At 41.8% G+C, this 16,708-nt stretch overlaps 1 protein-coding gene across 1 annotated transcript; it reads left to right on the top strand.

Moving 5' to 3' along the window:
• On the top strand, positions 1 to 1,285 carry LOC132890268 (monocyte chemotactic protein 1B-like). The gene is made up of 3 exons (XM_060927082.1): positions 1 to 155; positions 678 to 798; positions 897 to 1,285. Exons 1-3 carry the CDS (start codon positions 89 to 91, stop codon positions 1,024 to 1,026), a joined length of 318 nt encoding a protein of 105 aa, XP_060783065.1. The 5' UTR covers positions 1 to 88; the 3' UTR covers positions 1,027 to 1,285.
• The last annotated feature ends 15,423 nt before the right edge of the window (positions 1,286 to 16,708 follow it).

The raw sequence follows: 16,708 nt of genomic DNA, 5'->3' as shown, positions 1-16,708 counted from the left end.
CACTCATCCAGCACTCGACTCCTCTCTCCTGGATCTCGAACTCTCACTCCGGTCCGTCTCTGTGTGAAATCAGACGTTCTGATTGAGAATGAGGAACCTGACGGCTCTGCTGCTGCTTCTCCTGTTGCTCTGCTCTCTTCATCGGGTGTTTAGTGGTGAGAATTAAATCTTCATATAGACCAGTGTGAACATATCTGTATTGTCTTGTAGGTAAAAGGATGATGATTATTATTAATAATAATAATAATAATAATCTCGGGCGGCATGGTGGTGTAGTGGTTAGCGCTGTCGCCTCACAGCAAGAAGGTCCGGGTTCGAGCCCCGTGGCCGGCGAGGGCCTTTCTGTGTGGAGTTTGCATGTTCTCCCCGTGTCCGCGTGGGTTTCCTCCGGGTGCTCTGGTTTCCCCCACAGTCCAAAGACATGCAGGTTAGGTTAACTGGTGACTCTAAACTGACCGTAGGTGTGAATGTGAATGGTTGTCTGTGTCTATGTGTCAGCCCTGTGATGACCTGGCGACTTGTCCAGGGTGTACCCCGCCTTTCGCCCATAGTCAGCTGGGATAGGCTCCAGCTTGCCTGCGACCCTGTAGAACAGGATAAAGCGGCTAGAGATAATGAGATGAGATAATAATCTCTTTCCAGAACTAAAACAATGTTTTTTGTTTTTCTTCTATCAGTTCACGGTTTTGACTACAAGACTGAATGCTGTTCAACCACAACTAGAATAAAGGTTCCTTTAAAAAACATTGTGACCTACTGGCGGATCAACAACAGCAACTGCCCCATAGACGCCATTGTGTGAGTATCATATCATATATACATTATATATACAGTATTTGACAATATATTATCGTGTATTAATCCAGCATCCTTGTGTCCCTCTTCTTGTGTCACAGATTTCAGACTCTAAATAAAGAACAGAACACCCAAAGGAAAGTCTGCGTGGATCCTAAGGCCCCTTGGGTCAACTCTCACATGCGAAAAGTGGATCTTAAAAACAAAGCCACTTTATCAGCAAAACTCTGAATCTCAGCGTTAGACGGGATTTCCACACAGAAGACTAACCTGATATACTCACCACATTTTATCATCACTGTTTCTGTTCTTAACAAAAAAAGAAGCACTTTGTAATTACTTACTTGTACAATTAACACATTCTCAGTGTGACAGCGCCACCTGGTGTTTCTAAGTCTTCAGTATCACTGTCTGTTCCATCTTCATGTTTGGTCTCAGTTAATGACTCAGGAATTAAATGAAGTGGTTTGACGCACATGTAACATTTAACTGTCCTCTAATAAATACTTACCCTATGCAGTATTTCTTATGGTTTCCTGAGAGTCATTGCTTTATAATTGTAATTAATGAGACGATTCCAGTCAGAGCATTTCAGAGGATGATTGAGACATTATTACTCATTTTTATCATATACATGCTAGTTTTTGGACACATTATCAATAGGCACGGTCTTTCATTGGAATTATGATATTCGTCTGTGTCTGAATGAGATTGCAGCTTTTGATTTTTGAAAACTTTGAATGTTGTGAGTAGATTGATGGCCAGAAATGTCCATTTAAACCATTTTAAATAAAATCTATCACACAATAAATTGTGCAAAAGGCAAAGGAGTTTGTATACGTTCCCCAGGAACCCACTGAAAAATATATCTACTATAATAAAGTTTACAGTTTTAACATAAAGGAGAGATTGAGTAGATCTACCCTTAGCAAAAAGTAGTATACTTAAAGTTCATTTTATTAAGTATGCTTCAGTATGAGTATAAGTATAGCAAGTATACTACAGACCATGTACTTTTAGTATACTAGAAAGTATACAAATTTAATACTTTTTCAGACTAAATTGGAACATTTCAAGTTTATAAAAGTATACTTTAAAGTTCATTTTAAATTTGCAAAAGTACACTTTAAAGTATACAACAAGTACATTCATCTATATACTATCAATGTACTTGGTATATCCCTCTCATATGCTTAAAGTATACCACAAGTACACTTATCGATATACTTCTTTTTTGGGGCTTTTTTCACCTTTATTGGATAGGACAGTGTAGAGACAGGAAATGAGCAGGAGAGGAATCAGGAAATGACCTTAGGTTGGAATCAAACCCAGGTCCCCAGATTTATTGTATGGCGCTTTAGTTGACTGAGCCACAACACCCCTTAGTTACATACTTCAAGTCCCTATTTTTAGTTTATTATTGTATACTTTAAGTATACTGTTATAAATGTTGGTTATTTCACTAGTTTACTTGTTATACTTTAAGTTTGCTTGGCATATTACTTGTAGCTTACTATTTATATACTGGAAATATACTCCTTAATGTATTCTTAAAGTTTACTCATACTGTATGTACACAAGAGTGTGATGCATATACAAAATCACAAGACAGAATGTTGAAAACAAGTTTGATATATTTTCAAACATTTCAAAAATAAAGACCTATGAAATCAAGTCCTTCCTTACTGGAGAAATTGATCAATAAAGTCAAGTCAAAAGTTTTTCTGTTTTTGTGTATGATTTTAAGGTACATAAAGATAATGCAATTGAGCACACATACTATATACTGTAAAGTTTTAAACTCCAGCATTATATTATATTAATATATAAATTAAATGTTAAGCATGAGTCAATGACTTGACCTTATTATGCACTTGGAGCAAGATATACTAAGTATTAGTACTTTGTGGCAGAAAAACGTGAAAAGTATACTAAAGTATACGTTTTAGTATTAAAGTATAAGTCTTAGTATTAATGTACTTAGTCTTAGACTTTTATTTATACTTTTCAGTATAAGCCAAGTATACTTCACTATACTATTCTTAAGTATATAAAATATAGTTTATAAAAAGTCAACTTCAAGTACACTTCTGCAGTTTTAGTAAAAAATAAGTATACTCATAGTACACTTGAATAAACTTCTTTTTGCTAAGGGTAACCACAGCTGATGTGTTAGACGAGGTGTATATACGAGTATAACACGACTGGAGAATAAAAGTAGGAGAATGAACATGTACTGTATATAACATTCACATGTTTCACTTAATAAATTTTACTTCTCAATAAATCATCAGACAAATGTAGAAATATAAATTTAAAAAGATGAGGAAATCTAAAATCTGGAGTTAGAAAAGAAATAAACATTTTTAAAGGGTTTGTGAAAAGAGTATAAGTGCAAACAGCAATCCAAAGAGGAAGTGCATTAATGTGATGCATTTGGATTGTGTGTGAGTTAAGAGTCAGTGGGGGTCTCTGACCTTGTTAATGGGGAAAAAGCTGACCTTGTGGCATGAGCTTTTGGTCCTGATGGACCACAACCTCCTGTCAGATATGAGTGGCTCAAAAAGTTTGTGTCCACGGTGGGACACAATCCTTGGCCACAATCCTTTCTGCCCTCCTCAGTGTCCTGGAATCATACAAATCCTGGAGAGATGGAAGATTGCAACCAATCATCTTCTCACCACAGCGAATGATACGCTGCTGGCTGCCTTTATCCTTGGCAGTGGCAGCAGTAGACCAAACGATGATGGAGGAGGTAAGGATGAACTCAAAGATGGTGGTGTAAAAGTGTACCATCATTGTCTTTGGCAGGTTGAACTTCTTCAACTGCCGCAGGAAGTATATCCTCTGCTGTGCTTTCTTGGTGAGAGAGCTGATGTTCATCTCCCACTTGAGGTCCTATGTGATGGTGGAGCCCAGGAAGCGGAAATACTCCACAGAGGTCACTGGGGAGTCAAACAGGGTGATGGGGCAGGTGTGGCAGAGCTCCTCCTGAAGTCTACAATTATCTCCAGTGTCTTAAGAGCATTGCGCTCCAAGTTGTTCTGCCTGCACCAGGCCAACAGATGGTCAATCTCCTGAATGTAGGCAGACTCATCCTAATCAGAGATGAATTCAATGAGTGTGGTGTCATCTGCAAACTTCAAGAGTTTGACAGACTGATGACTGGAGGTGCAGCTGTTGGTGTACAGGGAGAAGAGGAGAGAAGAGAGGACGGAGCCTTGGGGGATCTGGAGCTGATGGTCCAGTAGTCAGAGATGTCTTCCTCCAGTTTTATGTACTGCTTCCTGTTAGACAGGAAATCAGTGATCCACCTGTAGGTGGATCTAGGCATGCTCAGCTGGGAGAGCTTGTCCTGCAAAAGAGCCGAGATGGTGTTGAAGGCAGAGCTGAAATCCACAAACAGGATACTAGCATAGGTTCCTGGGGAGTCCAGGTGCTGGAGGATGAAATGGAGAGCCATGTTGACAGCATTGTCTACAGACCTGTTGGCTCTGTAGCCGAAGAGCAAGGGGTCCAGGAGCAAGTATTGTATTTGAGATGAGAAAGCTCAAGGTGCTCAAATGACTTCATGACCACAGAAGTCAGAGCAATGGGTCTGCAGTCATTAATTTAAAGACAGGAGGAGCAGCAGCAGAGCCGTCAGGTTCCTCATGTTGCCTCTCTAACATTCAGGCTCAGAGGGCAGCTGGTGTTCTGTCCTGCCTGTGTGAGGTTGTGATAAAGAATACAGAGAGCGCGCACACACACACACACACACACACACACACACATTGAGCTGATGTTAGCTTCACAACTCCGGAGCAGAAGGTGGCGGTAATGCACCAATAAGCTGGATGCCAACCACCGAGAAAGAACAACAACATATTGGGTCAGTCTTCAAGGGGCATTATGACAACCATCCTGCTAAAATTATTACAAAAGATTGTTGGGAACACTATGAATCTAATTTCCTAAGTTTTGGATGGATAAGTGATGCTAAAGTAAGTATTGGTTTACATCAGCTACAGTACTGCCCAACAGCCCCATTATTACCAGTCCCACCATGGTTATTCCCATTACCAGTTGCAGATTTAAATATTCATCAGGAAATAAGAAAGAAATCAAAGGATATATCAGTAAGGGAAATTGTATAAAATTATTTGGATTTGCCTCATCTCCTCATCTCTAGCCGCTTTATCCTTCTACAGGGTCGCAGGCAAGCTGGAGCTTATCCCAGCTGACTACGGGCGAAAGGCGGGGTACACCCTGGACAAGTCGCCAGGTCATCACAGGGCTGACACATAGACAACCATTCACACTCACACCTATGCTCAATTTAGAGTCACCAGTTAACCTAACCTGCATGTCTTTGGACTGTGGGGGAAACCAGAGCACCCGGAGAACATGCAAACTCCACACAGAAAGGCCCTCGCCGGACCCGGGGTTCGAACCCAGGACCTTCTTGCTGTGAGGCGACAGCGCTAACCACTACACCACCATGCCGCCATATTTGGATTTGTAATTTTCTAAATATACCTGTATAGCAGTAGGGGACTGGTGCAGTGTGGATTGGGTGGCAGTCAAAGGCAGGGGCCTCGACGACCTGATCCCCGGACACAGCGGCTAGCTGTTGGGACATGGAATGTCACTTCGCTGGGGGGGAAGAGCCTGAGCTTGTGTGGGAGGTTGCGAGGTACCGGCTAGAGATAGTCGGGCTCAGCTTGGGCTCTGGAACCCAGCTCCTCGAGAGGGGCTGGACTCTCCACTTCTCTGGAGTCGCCCATGGTGAGCGGCCGTGGGCTGGTGTGGGCTTGCTTATAGCTCCCCAGCTCAGCCGCCATGTGTTGGAGTTTACCCCAGTGAACGAGAGGGTCTCCTCTCTGCGCCTTCGGGTCGGGGAGAGGGCTCTTGCTGTTGTTTGTGCCTACGGGCCGAATAGCAGTATAGAGTATCCGGCCTTCTTGGAGTCCCTGGGAGAGGTACTGAGGGGTGCTCAGACTGGGGGCTCCATTGTGTTACTGGGGGACTTCAATGCTCACATGGGTGATGACAGTGACACCTGGAGGGGCGTGGTTGGGAGGAACGGCCTCCCTGATCTGAACCCGAGTGGTGTTTTGTAATTGGACTTCTGTGCTAGTCACGGTTTGTCCATAACGAACACCATGTTCGAGCATAGGGGTGTCCATAAGTGCACATGGCGCCAGGACACCTTAGGTCGGAGGTCGATGATAGACTTTGTTGTCGTTTCATCTGATCTCCAGCCCTATGTCTTGGACACTCGGGTGAAGAGAGGGGCTGAGCTGTCAACTGATCACCACCTGGTGGTGAGTTGGAGGTTGTTCTCTACCTCCATTGTGGACGCAGCTGTTCGGAGCTGTGGCTGGAAGGTCTCCGGTGCCTGTCGTGGCAGCAATCCCCGAACCCGGTGGTGGACACCGGAAGGAAGGGATGCCGTCAAGCTGAAGAAGGAGTCCTATCAGGCCATGTTGACCTCCGGGACCCCTGAGGCAGCTGACGGGTATCGGCAGGCCAGGCGTGCTGCAGCTCGGGCAGTTGCGGAGGCAAAAACTCGGAACTGGGAGGAGTTCGGGGAGGCCATGGAGAAGAACTATCGGTCGGCCTCGAAGAAATTCTGGCAAACCGTCTGGCGCCTCAGGAGGGGAAAGCAGTACTCTGCCAACACTGTTTACAGTGCGGGTGGGGAGCTGTTGACCTCGACTGGGGACATTGTCGGGCGGTGGAAGGAATACTTTGAGGATCTCCTCAATCCCACCATCATGTCTTCCACTGAGGAGACTGAGGCTGATGACTCAGAGGTGGACTCATCCATTACCCAAGCCGAAGTCACTGAGGTGGTTTGCAAGGTCCTCGGTGGCAGGGCACCGGGGGTGGATGAGATCCGCCCTGATTATCTCAAGTCTCTGGATGTTGTGGGGTTGTCTTGGTTGACATGCCTCTGCAACATCGCGTGGCGGTCGGGGACAGTGCATCTGGAGTGGCAGACTGGGGTGGTGGTCCCTCTTTTTAAGAAAGGGGACCGGAGAGTGTGCTCCAATTATAGGGGAATCACGCTTCTCAGCCTCCCGGGGAAAGTTTACTCCAGGGTACTGGAGAGGAGAATTCAACCAATAGTCAAACATCAGATCCAGGAGGAACAATGCGGTTTTCGTCCTGGTCGCGGAACACTGGACCAGCTCTATACCCTTCATAGGGTGCTCGAGGGTTCATGGAAGTTTGCCCAATCAGTCCACATGTGCTTTGTGGATCTGGAGAAGGCATTCCACCGTGTCCCCCGTGGTATTCTGTGGGGGGTGCTTCGGGAGTATGGGGTTCGGGGCTCTTTGCTAAGGGCTGTCCGGTCCCTGTACAAACGGAGCAGGAGTCTGGTTCGCATTGCCGGCAGTAAGTCAGACCTGTTCCCAGTGCATATTGGACTCCGGCAGGGCTGCCCTTTGTCACCGGTTCTGTTCATAATTTTTATGGACAGAATTTCTAGGCGCAGCCAGGGGCCGGAAGGAATCCTGTTTGGGAACCACAGGATTTCATCTCTGCTTTTTGCGGATGATGTTGTCCTGTTGGCTTCTTCAAACCAGGACCTCCAGCATGCACTGGGGCGGTTTGCAGTCGAGTGTGAAGTGGCTGGGATGAGAATCAGCACCTCCAAGTCCGAGGCCATGGTTCTCGACTGGAAAAGGGTGGCTTGCCCTCTCCAGGTTGGTGGAGAAGTCCTGCCTCAAGTAGAAGAGTTTAAGTATCTCGGGATCTTGTTCATGAGTGAGGGAAGGATGGAGCGTGAGATCGACAGGCAGATTGGTGCAGCCTCCGCAGTGATGCGGTCGCTTTACCGGTCCGTCGTGGTGAAGAAGGAGCTGAGCCAAAAGGCGAAGCTCTCAATTTACTGGTCGATCTATGTTCCGACTCTCACCTATGGTCATGAGCTTTGGGTAATGACCAACAGAACAAGATCGCGGATACAAGCGGCCGAAATGAGTTTCCTTCGCAGGGTGGCTGGGCGCTCCCTTAGAGATAGGGTGAGAATCACAGTCACTCAGGAGGAGCTCGGAGTAGAGCCGCTGCTCCTCCACATCGAGAGGAACCAGCTGAGGTGGCTCGGGCATCTTTTTCGGATGCCTCCTGGACACCTCCCTGGGGAGGTGTTCCAGGTATGTCCCCCTGGGAGGAGGCCCCGGGGAAGACCCAGGACATGCTGGAGGGACTATGTCTCTCAGCTGGCCTGGGAACGCCTCGGTGTTCTTCCCGAGGAGTTGGCCGAGGTGTCTGGGGAGAGGGAAGTTTGGGCTTCCATGCTCAGACTGCTGCCTCTGTGACCTGGCTCCGGATAAGCAGATAAAGATGAGATGAGCTGGATCATATACCAGAATGCTTCATGTTGCTTCAAACACACACTGGCAAGCTCGAATAACAAATAAGGAGCTATACGAGGATCTCCTCAGAGTATCTGACAAAATTGCATATAGAAGACTAGGACTAGTTGGTCATTGCTATAGGCATCAAGAACTTCCAGCAAGCCAGCTGGTACTTTGGGAACCACTACATGGCCATAGGGGGAGAGTTTGCCCTCAAACAACCCTTGTCGATACGTTAAAAGAGATTTGGGATTGGAGAACACCACCAAACTGGCTCCATGTATGAGGGACAGAGATAAATGAGACATGTGACTTGGCTGATGCTGAATGGATGATGATGATGATGATGATTCTCCATTGACCTTTCTCATCAACAAGGCATGTCCGTCCGCAGAACTGCCACTCACTGGGTGTTTTTTTTTTATTTTTTATTGCACCATTCTGAGTAAACTCTACACTGTTGTATTTGAAAATTCCAGGAGACCAGCAGTTCTTGAAATACTCAAACCAGCCTGTCTGGCACCAAACCAACAATCATATCACAGTCAAAATCACCAAGATCACATTTTTCCCCAATTCTGATGGTTGACGTGAACATTACCTGAAGCTGCTGGCCCGTATCTGCATATTTTGCACTGCACTGCTGCCAAATGATTGGCTGATTAGATAAATGGATGAATAAGTAAGTGTACAGATGTTCCTAATAAAGTAATCAGTGAGTGTATATCAGTCTTGCGTTATATGGCATGCTGAGGTGTCTCCTGAACTCTCGCTCAATGTTCCAGCTACCTGTCTTTTATCTCCAGCTCTTTTATTCTTTCAGCAAGAGGTAAAAAGGAGGTAAAAAGCAGGGGGAGACAAATCAGTAGCCCTGGGTGCTGACAACTGATTAGATTTTTATTTGTACTTTCCTAACACCAAAAACAATAAATAGGCATTAGAAGAACTGTGTATAAGCACAAAATATCGTTCACTGAATGTGTTATTTGTTTTAATACATCTATTTTTGTGAATATTTTCATCTTACAATAATTATGGAGTTTTAGGTAATTAACCTTTAACAGGGTTTCCCCTAAAGCATCATAGCATAACAGCCCCACTATGCTTAATTTATTGACCAATAAGCTTAGTGACATGCCACTACCCATTAAACCGCCGCCGTGACACTTACAATTTAGGCCTACAGTATAAAGCTAGAATCAACATGCATGTGTTTTGTAACCTTTGAGCAGGTAATCAGTACAGTTCATGCAAGCCCATGGCCCTGAACTTGACCTAAGTTCACAGTTGATGTCAGAGAAGGGCAGTGTTGTAGTCGAATCACTAAACCTTGAGTCCGAGTCCAGTCTCGAGTCCCCAGTGTTCAAGTCCAAATTAAGTCCAAGTCATTAAAGAAAATTTCGAGTTGAGTCCAAGTCGAGTCCATTACTGATCCAAGGTGAGTCTGACACAAGCCCCACCCACTATCAACAGGGCAAATAACATGACAGAGGGTTAACACTAGCTAGTTAATCACTCAGCAAGCAAGCCCCGCCGACTATCAACAGATCAATGAACATAGCATGTCACTTCCTTCTCTGGGTGGAGTCTTGTCAAATGACGATTGAAGTTCAAGGTTGTCCCCATCGTCTCCTCAATAGTTCTTCTACATATGGAACACATAGCAGTGCATTTTTTTCCCACTGCACAAGAAGTCTGTAGAAGCAAAGCGGACAATCCTGGGGCATTCTCTCCAGGCGTTTTAGCACCATTAACGTTAGTTTGTTCCTGAACATGATGTATAAACAGGTGAATGTATTAATTAGCTGTATATATAGAGAGTCAGAAACTAGTATAGAGGTGTTTAAGGACTGGGTAGAAAAGACATTTACAGTAGATAATAAAAAAAGTTATCTTCATTTGTGGGGATACTAATATTGATCTGTTGAACCCTAATAAGCACAGTATGACTGAGGAATTTATTAATACCATGTAGAGTATGAGTCTCCACCCAAAAATTACCAGACCCACCAGAATTACTGACCATAGTGCTACCTTAATAGATAATATATTTACCAATGATATAGATAACATTATAAGTGGAATATTAATCAATGATATCAGTGATCATCTACCAGATTTTACAATTTATGACTGTAATTAGGGATGTCCCGATCAGGTTTTTTTGCCCTCCAATCCGATACCGATCATTTGATTTTGAGTATCTGCCGATACCGAGTCCCGATCCGATACTTCTTATAATCCATAAAAAATAAAGACGAGGAAAGAAACGGATCCAGGATGTTCCTCATTTTTTATTTAACACCTTATTTTAACATCCAACAACTCCGTTAGCAGGGCAGCACGGTGGTGTAGTGGTTAGCGCTGTCGCCTCACAGCAAGAAGGTCCTGGGTTCGAGCCCCGGGGCTGGCGAGGGCCTTTCTGTGCGGAGTTTGCATGTTCTCCCCGTGTCCGCGTGGGTTTCCTCCGGGTGCTCCGGTTTCCCCCACAGTCCAAAGACATGCAGGTTAGGTTAACTGGTGACTCTAAATTGACCGTAGGTGTGAATGTGAATGGTTGTCTGTGTCTATGTGTCAGCCCTGTGATGACCTGGCGACTTGTCCAGGGTGTACCCCGCCTTTCGCCCGTAGTCAGCTGGGATAGGCTCCAGCTTGCCCGCGACCCTGTAGAACAGGATAAAGCGGCTAGAGATAATGAGATGAGATGAGACCTCCGTTAGCAAACAGAGCACTTACGTGAGGCAGTTTGAACAATAAATAACAAATTTTAAAAAAATAACCTTAAAATACCTGGCAGGAATGTAAACAAATAAAAAAAAAAAAAAAGTGCCACAGTGCCGGTAATTTGCTTTTAAGAACGCATCTCACAGTGGTGTACAGTAATTTCAATTAAGGAAATGAACGTTTTTCTTGATGAAAACAAGCATTTCTACCCTTTCAGGTTTGAGCCCGTTTCTTTTGTCATCCAACGAAAAAAAAAATGATCTCATGCTTTGCTTTCCGCTTCGAACTGCTTCCGTGTTCAACTTTGCCGGCAACAGGCAGCCAATAACCAATAGCGTCTCCGCTACAAAGTGATGTCATGCCGCACGCGTTGATGTTGCTGTGTTGAGACAAGAGGTCTGGTCTCACTCTGTGCCAACGCATAGCTATTGATGTGTTAAAAATGAGAATATATTATATAGATATATATCCGATCCCTGATCGGGAGGCAATGCCCGATTCCGATCGAGTCTGAAACCATGTGATCGGGCCCGATTTCCGATCACGTGATCAGATCGGGACATCCCTAACTGTAATCATAAGAGAAATGTGACAGACTATAAACTTAAGCATAGAAGAGTTAGGACTGAGGAAGCCATGTTTGCATTAAATAATGATTTATTAATACAAGACTGGGAATCAGTTTATATTGAGAATAGCATTGATAGAGCATATGATAACTTTTTAAGTATATTCAAATTATTATATGATAAAAATTTCCCACTGAAGCAATATAGTACAAAACAAAACTATAATGACCAACCTTGGATTACTAAGGGATTACAAAATGCCTGTAAGAAGCAAAACACTCTATATAGAGAATTCATTAAATTAAGAACCAAAGAGGCAGAAAATAAATATAAAAAATAAAAAAACAAGTTAACGAGTATCATAAGGAGATGTAGGAAGGATTATTATGGTAAATTAATATATAATAGCAAAAATAATATTAAAGGAATATGGAATATATTAAATAGTATTATTAAAGATGGCTCTGGACAAATACATTACCCTAAATACTTTAATGACAAAGGTATCGAAAATTATAACATGGATGTAGTTGCTAATAGTTTTAATATTTTTTTTTGTTAATGTTGGACCAAGATTAGCTCAAAATATCTCTGATCCGGTAACAAATGATGATTATATAGATAATATTATAAAGAGGAATTCTTGTTCTATGTTTCTTACACCAGTAGATGAGAAGGAAATTATTGATATAGTTAATAAATGTAGTAATAAAATATCCATAGATTGTAATGATATTGATATGAAACTAGTGAAAACTATTATTGGGGGGATTTCTAAACCATTAACATACATCTGTAACTTGTCATTTCAAACTGGTACATTTCCAAGCAATATGAAAATAGTAAAAGTAATTCCATTGCATAAATCTGGGGACAAACACAACTTCACAAATTACATACCTGTTTCTTTACTTCCTCAATTCTCCAAAATTCTTGAAAAACTATTCAATAACAGATTAGATAAATTCATTGAAAATTACAAACTACTCAGTGATAGTCAATATGGATTTAGAGCAAATAGATCAACAGAGCTGGCACTAATAGAATCAACTGAAGAAATCAGTAACTCTATAGATGATAAATATGTCGCTGGGATATTTATTGATCTTCAAAAAGCTTTTGATACTATTAATCATGATATATTAATTAATAAGATGGAACAATATGGGATAATGGGAGTTGTATTAAATTGGATAAGAAGTTATTTGAGCAACAGGACACAATTTGTGAAGTTGGGTGACTCTGTCTCAACTCGTTTGAATATTGATTGTGGTGTCCCTCAGGGGTCAGTATTGGGTCCTAAACTGTTTATTCTTTATATAAATGATATGTGCAATATATCAAAGATATTTAAGATGGCATTATTTGCAGATGACACAAATATGTTTTGTTCTGGAACAAATTTACACGAGTTAGAAAACATAATCTCTTCAGAATTGTACAGGTTAAAAAGATGGTTTGATCGAAATAAATTATCATTAAATCTGTCTAAAACAAAAATCATGTTATTTAATAATTATAAAATAAATAGGGCAATAAATGTACAGGTAGATGGTGTTGATATTGAAAGAGATTCTAATAATAAAATTCTTGGGGTAATAATAGATGATAGAATTAATTGGAAATCACATATAAAATACATACTAATGAAACTATCAAGAAGCATATCTGTGTTGAGTATAGCTAAGCATGTCCTGGACTATAATTCACTCCGCATTCTTTACTGTTCCCTGGTTTTCCTGTACTTAAATAACTGCTCAGTGGTGTGGGGAAATACGTATAAATGTCCACTTCATGCAATAACTATACTTCAAAAAAAGAGCTATAAGAATAATTCATAGTGCTGGTTACCGAGATCATACTAATTCACTATTCTTAAATTCAAAATGTTTAAAATTCAGGGATATTATAGAATATAAAACTGCCTTAATAATGTACAAAGTAAGGAATTATAAAGTACCAAGGAATATCCAAACAATGTTCTCGGATAGAGAGGGGGGCTATAATTTTAGGGGGAAAATTTAAATTTAAAATTTGCAGTGCTAGGACAACGTTAAAAATGTTCAGTATTTCTATTTGTGGAGTAAAGCTATTGAACAGTTTGAATGTGGAGCTCATGAAATGTACAGCTATAAACCAGTTCAAAAAAAGGTATAAGGAACAGATCTTTATGAGGTATAGGGAGGAGGAATTACAATAACATGCTATTGATAATATAAGTGTATATATGTGGGTATGGGTACATACGGATATATATATATATTATATAAAATGTGAGTATTTTTGTGTGTGTGTGTGTGTGTGTATATATATATATATATATATATATATATATATATATATATATATATATATATATATACACACACCAGTGGCGGCTGGTAGTCTTTCAAACAGGGGAGGCTGGTCGGTTACGATATTTCCAGATTTTAAAAGAAAAAAGAAAAAACACATCAATTTTGCCCATACTCTTACCTCTGATCTGGCTGATTGTTGGCAGGGTCACAAACTGTGAAATAACAGGTTCTTTTGGCCCATTCCCAGAGGAAAGGAAATTTTAAAATGAGATCTCTTCTCTTTCTCAATTGTTTCTCCTAGACAATAATGAGATCATAGTGATATTAAAATGAGATTATTGCTTTTGTCTCCTGCTTCTCAGGTTTGTCTCTGGAGCAAAAGAGTTAAGTTATCTCATTGTAGACTCCCTTTAAAGGGCTGATGACACGAACATGACTCTATGCAATTTCTTAAATAAACTATACAACATGGCAAACATGTTAGATTTCTGTTATAATTACGTGAAAAGAAGCTGTTGTTATGCAAATATCCAACTTTTAATTGCACAGCGCAAGAAAACTGGGTCCGTGGCTCGCGGGCATGTTGTGACGTCAGCGGGAGAACACGCTGCGGCTCACTGGCTGTTCTACTCTGGTTCTACTCAATGGAAATGGCGCATGAAAACGCCGGTGAACTCTCTAGTGCTAGCTCTTCCTCTTCTGGGAGTCTAGAATTGTGTTGATCTCTTCCGAATAGAATCTATGATAGCCTACCCTCTTTACCCTTTGCCTCTCATTGCTAGGCGGCAATTACATGAAAGCCGCAAGCTTTCACAAGCAAATACATGACTGATATCACGCTGACTTTATGATTACATTTATGATTATCATGTAGAATCTATAGCTCTACGTACCTTTATCTTATGTCGTTTCACAACACATGTTCTGACAGGAGGACTGTCTTTGGATCCGGCATAGCTACGAGTAGACCCCCTCCGGAATACTGGCAGTGTTGCCAGATTGGGAGGAATCCCAGCCAGTTGGGCAGTTTCAAGTGCATTTTGGTGGGTTTTGAACATATTTTGGGCTGGAAAACTTTAGTAGTATCTGGCAACAGATACCGCTGACGTTTTCCAGCCCAAAATATGTTCAAAACCCACCAAAATGCACTTGAAACCGCTCAACTAGGCGGGAAACCTCCCAATCTGGCAACACTGTGTAGGCACTGCTGATGGTAGTAACACACGTTTGTGCTGAACTGAACACCCAAGAGATTCTTTTAAGCTGGGAAGGGTGTCAAAACAATCCAAATTGAAGTGTTCAGAGCACAGGACGGATGTTGGTGAGGGCCCCCACTTGTCACGAGTGCGCCTGACTTGCTTCACCCACTTCGCATGCAGCTTGGGATCTCTGGGAAACTTGAATAAACTTACCCCATCCTTGTGGGTTTTGGAGCAAAAGCCGGCAACACAACGCGAAGGCATAATAACTATGTATAATAATAATACTAATAATGACAAACTGAACATCTGTCACATCAACAACAAACTGGTAAGTGAGGAGGAAGGTTCTTTCGCTGACGTCATATAGCTCCTCCTCCTCTTTCGTCTCCTGGGTGCTGCAGCCCTGTCAAATTTGCCCAAATAGCTGCGTTTTTTATCATAACTTGTAAAATAGGCGCCTTCGTGAATTAATATATGGATCATCGGGAATTACTTTTTATGTTATAAAACATCGCCAAAGAAGTCAAAAACATGTCATCAGCACTTTAATCTACAAATGAGTTCTCAACAATGTTTTAAATAATGCTCAGTGTTGACCAATTTATACATCTCATACTTTACTCAGGCTGATCCACCAGAGAGCTCTCTCTGTAAACTCACACAATTCTCATTTCAGATCTATTTGGTGAGTCTCAGGTTAGGCTCCGTCAGTTTTGTAAAAGAGGTCTCTACACAATCTTGAACCATTCTCATTCTAGTCATCTCAGTTTAGTCCTTTTTTGATTTACAAAAGAGATCTCAACAAAGGCTTAAACAATACTCAGATTAGAGGTCTGCGCGGGACAGAATTTTCAGTCCCGCTCCCGCATTGTGCAGTCCCGCTCCCGCAAAGAATTATGATTTTCAGTCCCGCTCCCACCTGCCATTTTGTCCCGCACGCGAATCCTGCATGATGCAGATGTTCGCGTTATTTCTCACGAAAGTTGAAATTAGTCAACTAATAAAATAGTCTTAGTCGTGGCTCAGTCGACTAAGGTGCCATACCATAAATCTGGGGACCTGGATTTGATTCCAACCTGAGGTAGTTTCCCGATCCCTCCCTGTTTCTCTCTTCAGCTCATAGTCTCTACACTGTCCTATCCAATAGAGGTAAAAAAAACTAATACCTCTTTTGTGACTCCTACTTGTCTCATTGCTATGTCTCATCTTTTGCTTCTTTTATTTCTCCTAAGGCAAAATTAGGAGAAAGAACTGTGACAAAAGTAATACTTAAATGATCCTTAAAAGAGAATCACCATTTTGTCTCCTGAGCAACAGAAGGGATACAAATGAGAAACAAAATTTTCCTCTGGGTTAGCCTACTGTCCAATATACATGATGGTGGTGTTGGGGGGGGGGGGGGGTGTATATTTTAATATTTTATATTTTAAAATTGTGGCATGTTGTTTTAAAATTGATCATTATTGAAAGCAGCTCTTTGTCAGGAACCTCAGCAGTAACAGCAGAGTGTTCTGGAATAGGCACAAGCACTGACCTTGGGGAGTCAAACATAGAGCTGGGTGCCACACATTTCATTCAATGACACTTTCCCTATATTTTACTTATTTTGATTGAGAAATGTTTTATTGACAATTTTGATAACCCTTCACTTTTAATCCAGGTCTGTAGTGTGAAATGTTCTCGGCTGTGTTTTTGTTTAAAAATGTTTTCCAAATTGTAGCTGTGTTTAATTCATATCCAGAGAAATATATATTCCAATATAATATACTCAG

The sequence above is a fragment of the Neoarius graeffei genome, chromosome 8 (assembly GCF_027579695.1).
Source record: "Neoarius graeffei isolate fNeoGra1 chromosome 8, fNeoGra1.pri, whole genome shotgun sequence".
NCBI classification, from domain to species: Eukaryota; Metazoa; Chordata; class Actinopteri; order Siluriformes; family Ariidae; genus Neoarius; species Neoarius graeffei.
Note: the sequence above shows the minus strand (reverse complement) of the source record. Positions and strands in the feature narration are given on the sequence as shown.

Coding starts and splice junctions, on each gene's coding strand:
- LOC132890268 (XM_060927082.1), top strand. CDS start 89: ATGAGGAACCTGACGGCTCTGCTGCTGCTTCTCCTGTTGCTCTGCTCT. Junction 156..677: donor TCTTCATCGGGTGTTTAGTG/GTGAGAATTAAA, acceptor TTCTTCTATCAG/TTCACGGTTTTGACTACAAG. Junction 799..896: donor TGCCCCATAGACGCCATTGT/GTGAGTATCATA, acceptor CTTGTGTCACAG/ATTTCAGACTCTAAATAAAG.